Genomic DNA, 14,459 nt, shown 5'->3' with positions numbered 1-14,459 from the left:
ACTTCCCTCCTACCTTTCTGATAAAGTAGATGGAGAGGATGAAACATCATGCACAAATTCCTTCAAGCAATTCAGAAAGGACTATCTGTTTTAAATTATTATTACATCCATGTAGCAAATCCCGATCCAAAGAAGACTCTCAGGAGAGACAGTTGGCGTGATTTCTCATGGGCCAGGAAAAACTTTCTAGTCCCCATTCCCTCTCTTCCCCTGGCCTTCCAAGACTTCCCTTGCCCTCATTGGACTGTATAGATGGGACTGAGCAGTCAGGCTTTGTGTATAGAAGCTGGGGGATGGCAGTAGGCCAAGTCTTAGCTGGCCCAAGGAGAAGAGAAATGGAAGAGCGCCATAATAACACACACTGTCAGAGTGAGGGGAAGCCAGCAGTGAATGAAGAGGAGATGGAAAGTGTACAAGGAAAAGAAATGAGGGCTAGGAAAGGCTGCCTATGGATTTTATCATAAAAAGACCCAAAAAATAAATCAGTGCCACAGGAGAGATAGAATTTCCCTTAGACGACTTTGTTATGTGTGGTTTGCCCAGAGCCTATTGACTTTGTGCTGACATCTTTACTAGGCAAGAGTTGCTGAAAATAGACTTTGGGGACTTCTCTTTAACTCACAACAATAGATTTCCCCAGCAATTTCCCCAAACATGACCTAATCCTTCCTCGTCAAAGTGTAGTGCTATCACTATTTTTAGCAACTATTGGGTTTTTGTGCAACAGGAAAAGCACTATTTCTGGGGTCAGATGACTTAGGTTCAAACTTTGCCTCTGACTCCTCCCGTGTGAATTTGAAAGTTATTTAAGCATTGGTGACCCCCAGTTTTCTCATCTGGATGACAAGGGGTTTGGACCAGCGGGTCTCCAAGGGCTCCTCCAGAACTATGGTCTTACAGTCTTTCCCTTGGAGATAGAATTCAGCAGATACTCTTCTCTATCATTCTTGGGGATGATTTTTTTTTTATTTCTGACAATAGACTCACGCAGTTTCTAGTTGTTGTTTTGATCTCGTTGCCTTCTTCTCTGTGCTTATCTTTATTTCCATTACTCCAAAGGCTATCATTGTGGTCGATGTTGTCATTAATCTGATCCAGGTTGTGCCCTACTCATAATAGTAAGCAAATGGTCTTTGAGAATTACTGTGGCCAAAAGGAGGCAATGGCATCTCGGAACTTAGCCACATTGATCCTCAGCCAGTAGCCATAAAAGCAAAGCTGCCCTCAGCCTTCCCAGCCAATGAAATCTGCCAGTCATCTTCACACCCCAGTGAAACAACAGAGGATTTCTAGAAATGGCTCCGTGTTCCTGAGCACCTAATAGGATCACTTCAGCTCCGCTCACAGTCATTGATTAAGGACCTACCATCTGCAAGGAGCTCTGCTAGAGAGGAGAGATGCAAAAGGAAATTATTCCTGGGGGATACAGCATGTAAACATGTATGTAGCTTATTGATCCTTTGAGGAAGGAAAAAAAGCACAAATAAGCAGGGTCTCAAGAAAGCCTGCCCGTGGAATGATATCTGGTTGAGACTTGCAGGAAATGAAGATCTGAGGCAGACATGGGAGAGGAGTGTTCTTAGTTATGGAGGAGTGCCTCTGAAAAGGCATGGAGGTGACTGATCCAACATCATCAAAGAACTAGTGAGCTACTGGTCTAGAATATGGAATGCCCAAATGGGGAGTAATGTGAAATAAATAGGGAAGGTGGACAACAGGTACATTGTGAGGAATGTAAATAACAAACACACACGGGAGTTTGTACTCTATTCTAAAGGCAATAGAGAGCCATTGGAGATTCTTGAGCAGGAGGAAAAGCTTTAGAATGATTAAATGGGCATCTATAAGAAAAAATAACTGGAAAGGGACAAGATTGTATACAGAAAATGTTATTGGGGGTGATTTCACTAGTCCAGACAAGAGAGAGTAAGGAAGTGAATGAGGCTGGCGAAGATAGAAAAAGGGTCAGATCTGAAAGATGTTGTAAAGGGAAAATCAAGAAGGTTTGACAAGTTGGCATCCAGGAGGCATTGAACAATTGCTTATTGAATGGAATTAAGTGACGTGTAATAGACTGATGTGTTATTTTTGTGTTTAGGTAATTCTCTCCATTGAGGAAGGCTACAGACTCCCCGCTCCAATGGGTTGCCCAGCATCTCTCCACCAACTGATGCTCCACTGCTGGCAGAAAGAGAGGAATCACCGACCAAAATTTACTGATATTGTCAGCTTCTTAGACAAACTGATCCGAAATCCCAGCACCCTTCATACTCTGGTGGAGGACATACTTGTGTAAGATGCAAAAAGTTGCTCTTTTTCCTTGACTTTGTAATTACTTCCAGGACAAGAATAGGTAGGGATGAGAAAACTCAGCTCTATCAGCACAGAGTTGCCAACCTTTTGGATCCTTTCATATAAAGCACATTTTATCTATCAGCTGAAATTGCAAATTGTTAAGACTATAAAGAGAAATGGATTTTTTTCACACAAGAAAGCAGTTTACTTAGCCTTTCTTCTCTCCATATCTAATCTTTTTGAATTGCTTTCTTAATATTTTCCCACATGAGCTTTCAATATTTATACATTCTTTCACTATTTACTATTATTCCTTTACTATTTGTAGCAGAATTCATGTGCACCTCAGCCCTAGTTATAATCTTCCCGTCTATCTCATGCCCTGTCCATCTTTTTGAAATGAAAGGCTAAACAGGGGGAATGTGGATACTTCCCTGATGAAATGGTGTCACTGTTCCTATTAGTTTCCCAAGAAAAACTGATGACAAGACAAGAAAATGATGACACTGAAACGCCATTAAAAAAAAACAGTTGGTTGAATTTAGAAATTGACTTACTTCTCCCTGAAGCAAAATTATGGAAAGGATTGTAAGAAAGAAGAGAACTATCCAGCCAGGTGAATTAGTATTGTGCCATGTCAATTATTAATGAATCTGAAATATTTTCATTTACTCAAAGACAGCTGAAAATGATGGGAAAATCTCCTAATGGAACAGTTTTAAAACTCGGTCTCCCGATAGATGGGATGACTAACTAACAGGACGTAGAGACTGTCGACTTTGGGTCACCAGTTCAAATCAATGCTGGTTTTTAGTGACAGAAAGGTTTGAGAATGTTCAAGGCCTCCTTGAAATAGGTCTCAGTTTGGGGCTCAGCTCACAGGAGTTTAGCTCCAAACCTCTAATTGGCAACCTCAGCAATGTGAGACCAAGCATGAAATAGCCCGAGATATTAAACTATTACTCTCGTCTATCTTCCCAAAGAAGCAAAGGACAACTGAGAGCCAATAAAAAGGACCTCTTTACTCTAGACGATCTGTTCTTCCTTTCGTTATCTGTGACCCTGAACCCTGACGTGCCTCTCTTTCCTCATTCTTAAAGTCAAGAGGGATGGCATCTGTCCTCTCTGCGCCAGAAGCAACATGGCCTCATGGACAGAGAGCCTGCCTGGCAATCAGGAAGAGCTGGATTCAAGTCCTGCTTCCTCCCACATAGACTGTGGGAGCCTGAACAAATCCCTGAACCATTCACTTCCCCCCAGTAACTGCCCAAGAATATAAATTGCAGAGGGGCCTGTGTGCCCTAATAGTACGTTTCCTCTGCCTCTGTGGGTGAAACCTTGTCTTCTCCCAAAAATCTACATCAGAGAATTAGGATGAAGATAAAATGGCATAATAAGGGAAAGAGAACAAGCACCGATTGTGTACCAGGCACTAGGCTAAGGATTGTATAAATATCACCACTAGGGAACCTCGCCACAATGCTGGGAGGCAGGTGTGATCATTATTCCCATTTTATCATTGAGGAAACAGAATCAGTTAGGTGATTTTGCCCAAATCAAGCAGCCAGAATGTGTCTGAGACTGGATTTGAATTCAGGTCTTCCTGATTCCAGGCACTATAAGAGCAACATCTCAAACGTCATCTTGAATCCCTAAGGATTGTTCATGTTTCTTCTTGCATTAACAGATTAGAACGTTGGTGTACATAATCAAAGTCATAAGCAAACATGGCATCTGGGGCTCTGGGTGACCCAACGATGTCCTTATTTCTCACTAAGAAAGCTTCTTAGGGATTGATTGCCACCAAAGAAAATAAGCAGAGTATCCATAAGAATATTTCCAGAGAGAGAAGGGGGAGTTCAATCCCTCCCTCCAGGGGATGTGAAAAGGAAACATCTTAGTTGAATTTTTAAAATGCTAATAAGGAAGGTGAAATGAGGATAGAGCAAAAGGAGGACAGAAACTAATAGTGAAGCCAAGTCATAGCTTTTGGAGTCACCTGAGGGTCCTCAGAGACCAAAGTTTGAGGTCTGAATGGATTTACCATTCATGGAAGACATCCAGGAGGAGAGAAATCCATGATATTATTGCTAGAAAACATCAGTCACAATGATACAGAAGCCATGATGAAGATGGAAGTTTAGATAGACACAGAGAGAGAGAGAGAGAGAGAGAGAGAGAGAGAGAGAGATAGACAGATAGATAGATAGAGAGAGAGAGAGAGAGAGAGAGAGAGAGAGATAGATAGAAAGATGAATGGATAGAGAGATAGAGAAATAGATGGATAGAGAGAGATTAGAGAGATTAGATAAATGGATAAATAAATAGGTAGGTAGGTAGGTAGACAGACAGACAGAGAGAGATAGATGGATAAATAGGTAGGTAGACAGATAGACAGTTAGGAGCAATTATTCTAATGAGTCTAATCTCTGGATGGTCAAATGAAAGAGTATGTGACTGACTCTATATCCTAATTCCTGACTAAGATATGTCTACTACTATTCCATTCTTAGTATGACTAGATTAAAAAAAAAAGATAAATTTGGTTCCTAAGGTTATCATTCCTGAACCTTTCAGTATCTTTCTTATTTTCTCTGTGCCTTTTTAACTTAGTTTGGGAGAAAGGATGTAGAAAACTCAAGAGAGCAAAAGAATGACTCTAAATTTAAAAAAAAAGGAGGGGGGTAACAAGCTAAATGGTATCTTATTTGAAGAACAAATCAATTCGTGCCTGTAAACTTTCCTGATCAGAAAGGAAAGAATGCTTACCATGTAGCCTTAAAATCAGAATTTTGTAAGGATAATTTTAGTATTTAGGACATTGTTGACAGAATACCATAGAACTAAGCAGAAAGCCCAATATTCCTTTTCAATAAAGCATCTATAACTTAGCATTTTTTGATTTGTTATTTTCTATTCATTTCAAAAAGCTTTTATGAGAAGTGCTTTATAGGCATAGAATGACTGCTAGCATTAAAGAGGCGGAAGTCTTTGTAGCATGATTTAGAGATATAAAGGGGGGGGGCCTACAAGATTATCTAGTATCTTTCATTTTAAAACTGATGAAATTGAGGCCCAGAGAAGTAGTTACTTGCTCAAAGGCATGCAGTCAGTTAGTAGAAGAGCTAGATCTCATCACCCCTAATATAGAACTCTTTCCATTATATGTCAGCTAATAAACATTTCTTAACTCCCTACTATGTGCCAGGCTCTGTGTGGCACATAGACCAGCCAGTAGGCTCTCACAATAGTCTAGGTGTGAAGTGATGAAGACCTACACCAGGATGGTTAAAATGCCAGAAGAGAAGGGAGTGAATTCTAGAGGTGTTGTGAATATAAAAATCAGCACGACCACCGCCGATTGGCCGAGAAATTGAGAGAGTAAGAAGTTGAGATTGACATCGAGGTTGACACTTTGGATGCCTGGGTGTTTAGTGGTCTCCTCAACATTAACAGGGGTGTTTGGAACAGGAACTCTGGAAAGAAAGATAATGAGTTTAGTTTTGAATATGTTGCCTTTAAAATAACTCTAAGACATCCAGTTTGAGATAGCCAGTAAGTAATTGGAGACACACTTTTAGAGGTTGGAAGACAGTTTAGGAATAAATAAGTAGGTTTGAAAATGATCAGCATAGAGATGATCATTGAATCCTTGGATGTGGATGAGCTCACCAAGTGAAATACTGCAAATGACGACTCACACGAGAGCTCTGGCCATATGTAAAGACAGAAAAATGCAAGAGGAGATCAGGCTGTAAATGGGAGCAGTGAGAAAAAAAAGGCTAGAAAGATGGGCTAGAGCCAGACTGTTGAAAGCCTAAAATGTCAGGCTGCTGCCGCATTTGTATTTTACTTTGTCAGCACCTGGGAGCCAGTGATGGTGGTTGGTTGGTTGGTTGGTGTTGGGTTTTTTTTTTTGGGGGGGGGTAGTTTGGTTTTGTATTTTATCCTGGGAGTCAGTGATGGTTGTTGTTGGTTGGGTCAGTGGGTGTTGGGGTTTTTTGGGGGGGGGGGGGGCTTAGTTTGGTTTTGTATTTTATCCTGGGAGCCAGAGATGGTTGTTGTTGGTTGGTTGGTGGGTGTTGTGGTTTTTTTTGGGGGGGGGCTTAGTTTGGTTTTGTATTTTATCCTGGGAGCCAGTGATGGTTGTTGTTGGTTGGCTGGTTGGTGTTGTGTTTTGGGAGGTGCTTAGTTTGGTTTTGTATTTTATCCTGGGAGCCAGAGATGCTTTGAAGTGACACGATCAGACCAGTGCACTGAGATTATGCTGTCAGAGGGGTTGAAGATGGATTGGAATGGGGACAGTGTCAGCAGTTTTCTCTTATCTGATCATGTTTCATGAATGAAGGGTGTTAAAATCCCAAGAGTAATTTTCTATAGTTTGCAGCATGATATGCAATGTTCAATTAAGTGTACTTTCAAGGAATCTTTACCAAAATATGTCTAATGCTCACCCTTAGACATGGGAATCAGTGACAAAAATACATTCTGCATAGCCTATGATGCACCACAATCTGGCTAGTCCAGCTGTTTGAAGACGTCTGTCCTACACTGATGAGAAGAAGAGGAGGAATAAAAAAACCTGAAAGGCAGAGGGTGTCAGTGGTAGAGTTTCAGTATGACATCTGCAGGCAGCTCTGAGAATTGAAGTATTTTCTTATTCAGCAGTCCTTGAGATGTGCTTATTTGAAAGGAACAGAACTGTGTACGATGTATATGTCTTGTAGACGTGAAAGAGAAAATATTTACTTATTATGTCTACAGAGTGTGCAGAGAAATCCTGAGGAAATGCAAATTGTACAAAATAATCATTATATATCAACCTTAATCCAAAAAAAGGAACTTCTTTAGATATGTTTGTACAAAACTTCAGAGGTTACAAAATACTTTAAGGTGCATTAAAATATTCCCTCCTCACAACAACCCTCTGAGTTAATCAGGGAAAATCTTGATGTTCCCATTTTATGGGTGGAGAAACTGAGAATCACAGATATTAAGTGATATTCCCAAGATCACCCAAGTAGTAATTACTAGAACCAGAAAGACAGATGCTAGCCTCACCCTTGGAAGAACAACCAGAATAGGACTAGGGGGTTTGGCTTCAGGGAGCCCATCTATGGCAGTTATACCCCATAATGATCACCCAACCAATGGTTGCCTGCAATATGGCACCACACACAAGGAACCCACCTATTTCTTGAAGCCTAACTTCTCCCACTGTCATGATCCTCCTTATTTTCTCCCCTTCCTTCTGGGGACTTTTTTTTTGGGGGGGGGTTGACTTTGCCATGAACATCCCTTCTCTTGGTGTGTGATTTCAACAGCCTGGGACTGAGTGCTGTCCTTCCCCCAAACTCCCCCCTGAATATGCCTCAGCATCTAGAATTTATCATTAGAGCTCTATCAATGATCTTCCCATTACACCATATTGCCTCTATTGGAGATATCTTCAATTGGGTATTAGGGGACTGGTATTATAAGATGGAGAAGCATCACAACTAAAGGCAGAAATGTTTAAAAATGAATAAAAAGTGTTTAATGAGCACTTACTTTGTTGAAAACTCTGCTATGTGCTGGGGATACAAGTAGAAAAGGCAGATAGTCCCTGCTCTCAAGGGGAAGGCAGCAAATAGAGGAGGGCTCAGTGGATTAGAAAATCAGATGCAAAGGTCATATTGGTGGCAGAAAAATTGGATGGTCAACGCATCTTCTTGAAGGTTTTTTTTAAGTGATGAAACCAAATCTGATTCTGATAGTGAGCCATCTGGCAGGGCCAAGTATTTTGATGTTGTCGAGGTCTTTCTTTTCTGGGTCTTCTTTAGCTGTGGCTACTAACAAGGCAGGAGCTTCAGCACTTGCCCATTAAAGGCAGGTGGTCGGTAGTTGGGGTTCATGATGGAGGGGGTAGCAGTGATTTGACTGACCTATTGCAAGCTGTTCCATGTTTCTCTCTCTGGGCACCTTGCTGCTTCAGCTAGTCTGCCTTGCCTATCCCAACTGGCAGTTCCCCAGGATGGATGACTCCTTCTCCAAAGGAGTTGTTCCCCTAAATCATAGCTTTGAGAGGGAAGATGGAAGCCAGGCCACTAGGCTGAGGGGAACCTGGGATGCTACCTTCCTGGAGCCCATCCATGGCAGTTGGTCAGTTATTGCGGATGATGATGGTGAGAATGACTAGAACAGAGGGCCAATTTTTTAGAGAAGGGAGACTTAGTTGTATAGGTAAGTGTATGCATGGAAAGCTTTCAATACCAGACAGAGGTATGTGCTTTTGATGCAATAGGTAACCAGTATTTAAAGGCATATTCCCAGCACTAAAAGGGACCTTAGTCTGGGAATTCTTAACCTGGGGTCTCAGGGTCTATTTTAGAGGGTCTTTGAACTTGCATGAAAAATACTCTATTTTTATTTTTACTACCACTAACTCAAATATAGCCCAAACTTTAATCATGAATGTAAGAAACAAAACATTACTCTAAAAAGAGGTGCCTAGGCTTTATCATACTGCAAAATTACACAGAGGTCCATTACCCAAAAAAGGTTAAAAGGACCCTTGACCTAATGCCTTCTTTCCCCAAACTGCAACTGGGGACTTAGTGGGCAGAAATAATGAGAGGAGGAAGGCAATTGTTGTTGACCTGAATAATCCACCCCTGAATCCTAATGAAAATAGAAGTCACTGGCCCCTGTTGTGGCCAGTCATTTCATCAAGAAATAGTCTTTGGAAACATCCTAGGGAGGACTTGCAACTAGTTACATAGCAAATTTTAGCCAAAAATGTGAAGCCTCCCATGTTATCATTATGGACCAGACCAAGCACTTTGAGCCAGATGAGAACACAGTTTAAATGAATTCGGAAGCGGTTGAACAGCCAGACCTAGAGATTTGTCATTAATAATTCAGTTTCATTCTGGAAGGAGGTCTCTAATGGCACGCCCCAGGTATCTCTGCTTGATCCTGTACAGTCTATCATTTTTCTTAATGGCCTGAATAAAGATAGAGTTTTATACTTGATGGCACATTTGTCAAATTGGCAGCTGACACAATGCAGGAAAGTTTGTTACTGTATCGTTTGATAAAATCTGGATCCAAAAAAAAAAGATCAAAAGTTGGAATGCCCAATTGAATCTAATAAGACCAAATTTAATGGGAATAAACATTGTTTTATAAATACATTGAAAAATCAGCCTCACAAATACAAGATGGGGAGGTGTGGCTTGATAGTGTTCATCTGAAAAATATATAAAGATTTGAAGCTCAACAAGATGGGCAGGAAAAGTATTATAATCTTGTGGATATTTTATTGTTCTGACTCTTCATGACCCCATTTACAAAACGACCCCATTGTTTTGTTTTGTTTTGGCAAAGAATCATTAGAATAATTTGACATTTCCTTTTCCAGCTCATTTTACAGATAAGAAAACTGAGGTCAACAGAGCTAAGTGACTTTCTCAGGGGTAATAGATATTGAGTTTCTAAGGCCAGATTTAAACTCAGAAAAATGAATCTTCCTGACTCCAAAACTAGAGCTCTATCTACTCTGCCACCTAGCAATATAATCTTTTTTTAATTTTTATCTGTTACATGTAGAAATGCTTTTTGACAATTGTTTTTGATACATTAAAATTCAGATTTTCTTCCTCCCTTCTACACTTCCCTTCCCCCAAGACAGTGAATAGTCCAATTGAAGTTATACCCACACTTTTAGGTAATACATATTTTCATATTATTCATGTCATGATAAAAGACACACATAACATACAATAAAAATATCATGGAGGAAATATAGTGGAAGATGCCATGCTTTCATTTGCACTCAGATTCCACGAGTTCCTAATGTGACTGTGGATAACATTTTCATTATGTGGTTATCTTGGAGACTTGATTTCTTGATAATGATTTAGAACTTCACAGTTGATCATCATATAATTTTTCTGTTTCTGTAATCACTGCTCCCCTGGTTCTGTTTACTTCACTTTATATCTATTCATATAAGTCTTTCCAGGTTTTTCTGAATTCATCCTATGCATCATTCATTATGGCACAATAATATTCAATTGCAACTATATTCTACAACTCGTTCACCCATTTCTCCAAGTTATGGACAACACCTCGGTTTCGAATTCTTTGCCACTACAAAAAGAGCTGCTAAAAATATTTTGGAACAAGTTAAGTCCTTTTCCTTTATTTCTGATCGCTTTGGGACACAGACTCAGTAGAAATATTACAGAGTTAAAGTTTTGTGTCCCTTTGAGCCTGGTTCCATATTGTTCTCCAGAATGGTTGTATCAGTTTACAGTTCCACCAAAAATGTATTAGTGTCCAAATTTTCCTACATTTCTTCTAGCATTTGTCATTTTTCTTTTTGGTCATGTTAGCCAATCTGGAAAGTGTGAGGTAGTGTCTCAGAATTGATTTCATTTGCATTTCTCTAATCAATAGTGATTTGGAGCATTTTTTCATATGACTATGAATAGTTTTAATTTCTTCCTTTAAAAATTGCCTCTTCACACATGTTAAACCCAGTGGAATTGCGCGCCAGTTACAGGAGGGGGTAGGAAGGGAGGGAACATGAGTCTTATAACCATAGAAAATTAATCTAAATCATCTAATAAATAAAAAAATTTTAAAGCTAACAAATTATATTTATTGCATTCTCTTATCTTAGTTTATTAACCTTGTCAAAAAGGAAATAAGAATACTATTATATAATATTTTTAAATGAATTATTTTTATTATTTTGAACCTTGTGAAAATCAATAAACATGAATAATTTCTTTTACCAAAAAATAATAAAATAATAAAAATTGCCTGTTCATATCCTTTGACCAATTTTCAATTGGGAATGCTTTGTATTCTTGTAAATTTGAGTCAGTTCTCTATATATTTTAAAAATGAGCCTAGAGACTCTTGCTATGAATTTTTTTCAAAATTTGTATTTCCTTTCTAGTCTTGGTTGTACTGATTTTATTTATACAAAATTTTAAATTTTAATTTAATCAAAATTAATTTTTTATTTCATTTTATTTAATCAAAATTACCTGTTTCGTTTTTCACAGTATGCTCTATTTCTTGTTTGGTCATAAGTTCTTCTCTTATTCATAAGTCTGACAAGTAAAATTTTCCATGTTTCCCTAGTTTGTTGTCACCCTTTATTTCTAGATTAAGTATCCATTTTGACTTTATACTGGTATGTGATGTGAAACATTAGTCCAGGCCTAATCTCTGTCATACTACTTTTCAATTTTCCCAGCAGTTTTTGTCAGAGAGCGAGTTCTTTCCCCAAAAGCTTGGATCTTTGGGTTTATCAAACAAAACACCAAGTTATTTAGGTCTGATTTGATTTGTGTAAAGAGTGTTTTATAATTGTGTTCATATAGTTGCTGGGATTGTTTTGGTAGGTATATCCCCAGGTATTTTATATTCTAGTCTAGAATTATTTTGAATAGCATTTCTTTCTCTATCTTTTACTGTTGGATTTTGATGGTGATAATAGAAATACTGATGGCTTGTATGGGTTCATTTTGTATCTGAGACTTGGCTGAAGTTGTTTAATTTTTTCTATTAGTTTTTTGGCTAATTCTCTAGGATTCTCTAGGTATATCATCTGTGAACAGTGATAACTTTGTTTCTTTGTTGCCTGTTGTAATTCCTTCCATTTCTTTTTCTGCTCTTATTGCTATACTGAGGATTTCTAATACAATATTAAATAAGAGTGATAATAATAGGTTCCTTGCTTTGGACCCGATTCTGTTGGGAAGGATTTTAGTTTATATCCCCATTACAGATAATGCCTGCGGATAGTTTTAGATATCATTTCTCACTTTAAGGAAGTTTCCATTTATTCCAATGTTTTCTAATGTTTTTATAATGAATGGGTGTTGTATTTTGTCAAATGCTTTTCCTGCATCTATTGAAATAATCATATGGTTTCTGTTGGTTATGTTATTGATATGGTCTGTTATGCTGATGGTTTTCCCGATATGGAACCATCCCTGCACTACTGATATAAAACTTAGCCAGTACCAGATTGTTTTGATGATTGTTGCTTTATAGGACAGTCTAATATCTGGCACAGCCAGACCTTCTTCCTTTATATTATTTTTATTAATTCCCTTGATATTCTTGGATTTATGTCCTAAATGAACTTTGTTATTTTTTCTAGTTCTATGAAATAATACTGATATAAAAATTGTGGTGTTTGTTTCTTGTGATACATTGTAATCTCCTTGCTAGTGTTTGATTTAAAATTTCTGCATCAATGTTCATTAGGGAGATCGGTCTATAGTTTTCTTTCTCTGTTTTAGCTCTTCCTGGTTTAGGCATCAACACAATATTTGTGTCATAAAAAGAGTTTGGCAGGATTCCCTTTTCCTCTATTTTTCTAAATAGTTTATGTAACATTGGAGTTAGTTGTTCTTTGAATATTTGGTAGGATTCCAACATAACCATAAAATATGCTAAAGAAAAAAGAGGCATTGTATCCAGAATGAGAAAATGTTAGACTTGCAGTACTCTTCCTTGGTCAAACCACATCTAAAACACTGACTAGTTCTGAGCACTTGACTTATTGAGAGCATTGATAAACTGAGAAGTTCAACTAGTTTATGCCCCAAGATGATGTCATATGTGGATTAATTTATGGAATTAGAGATGGGAAAGATTTGAGGTAGGCAGGAAGGAATAAATATTTTTCAAGCACTGCCCTAATTTTAACATTTTAAGTGTTCCAGGCGCTGCTCTAATTATGTCATTTGATCCTCACAATGCTAGGAGGCAGGTGTTATTATTATTCCCATTTTACAATTGAGGTAACTGAGGCAGACAAAGGTTAAGTGACTTGGCCAGGGTCATATACTAGTAAGTGTCTAGAGAGTCCCCATTTGAATTCAAGTCTTCTTCATCGGGTTCCAGTACTTTGTCCACTGTGCCACCTAGCTGCTGCTAGGTTGGGAGCAAGAGAAAGGGATGTCAGGGACATGGCAGCTGTCCCCAAGTATTTGAAGAGCCATCATGTGGAAGAGAGATCCAGCCTATTTCTGCTTAGCATCCGAGTACAGGAATAGAAGCAAAGAGTGGAAATAATAGAAAAGACTTTTCAAAGTTGAAGAATCACTTCCTCTAGATAACATATGACGATCCAAAACCTGGATTGGGGTTTGTTGGCAAACTGTAGAATTCCTCCTCATTATCAGCCTTTAAACAGAGGCTGATTGACTATTCTAGGACTAGATTAGACTAGAAGCCTTTGAGATCCCCTTCAATTCTGAGATTCTTGGAGCAGTTCTTTTCCAGGCCTCCAAACCTCCGTTCTCATCAAAGTAGGAGCCCCTTGGGGCCACTGTAACAGGAAGGACATACAACTTATCTCATACAAGAGAAGAATCAAGGAATTCATCAACAACCACTTATATGCTTTCTGGGGGGGGGGGAGCAGAACTGAAACAACTCTTGCCTTCAGGAAGTTATTCTTGTGGAATAAATTAGAATGAGATAAAATACGGTGAGAAAAGTTGGAGAGTTTATTTAAAGTGTCCTTTGTTTAAAAATATCCTTTTTTTAAAAAATGATCTAATGCAAATGAAAATGTGCTCCTATCCGTACTCTAGTATAGTTATACGTATAGCGATGGTACTGGTTTACAAGAACTCCTTTTGTCATTTGGAGATTCCTTAATTTTCTCCCCAAAAGTGTTTGCAAGGACACTATTAAGTAAGTTCTGCTTGAGTGAAAGATGCAGAATTAGGCCTATTCCAAATTAGATATTAAATTAACTAGTTTAAGCAAATCGTTCCTAATCATTGCTATAAATAGTTAATATGGAAATTCTGTAGCTTCTGGAAATAGTATCATGCTCAGCAGCATCTTGTCTCTCTCTTCTCCGTTTGATGAGGTGGAGGTTGCTCCGGGGCTAATTTAATCCTGCATGTACAAAATGTACACAATAACGAGCTCCTGCCACTCTCTGCACTATCCTAGACCTTTAATTTCCTGTTTCCTCGCTGAGGAATATTTGCAAATTACATCTATCAATAGAGCACTGAAGGGTGAAACATCGCCCAGGATCTGATCTCTAATCAGACATCCAATATAGGCGCTGAGTGCCTTAATAGGCCAAGCTTCTAGGGAGTCGTGGGAAATGGGATCCCTGAGTGGAATTCAGA

At 38.7% G+C, this 14,459-nt stretch overlaps 1 protein-coding gene across 2 annotated transcripts in view; it reads left to right on the top strand.

Moving 5' to 3' along the window:
* EPHA6 (EPH receptor A6) overlaps positions 1 to 14,459 on the top strand; it is a 1,223,915-nt gene that overhangs the window by 1,185,153 nt on the left and 24,303 nt on the right. For both annotated transcript variants that reach the window (XM_056806830.1, XM_056806831.1), the window contains one exon: positions 2,099 to 2,292. In XM_056806830.1, coding sequence (XP_056662808.1) covers positions 2,099 to 2,292 — 194 coding nt within the window. The remainder of the gene's footprint in view (positions 1 to 2,098; positions 2,293 to 14,459) is intronic.

The sequence above is a fragment of the Monodelphis domestica genome, chromosome 8 (genome assembly GCF_027887165.1).
Source record: "Monodelphis domestica isolate mMonDom1 chromosome 8, mMonDom1.pri, whole genome shotgun sequence".
NCBI lineage: Eukaryota > Metazoa > Chordata > Mammalia > Didelphimorphia > Didelphidae > Monodelphis > Monodelphis domestica.
This window is presented reverse-complemented; position numbering and strand designations above follow the sequence as displayed.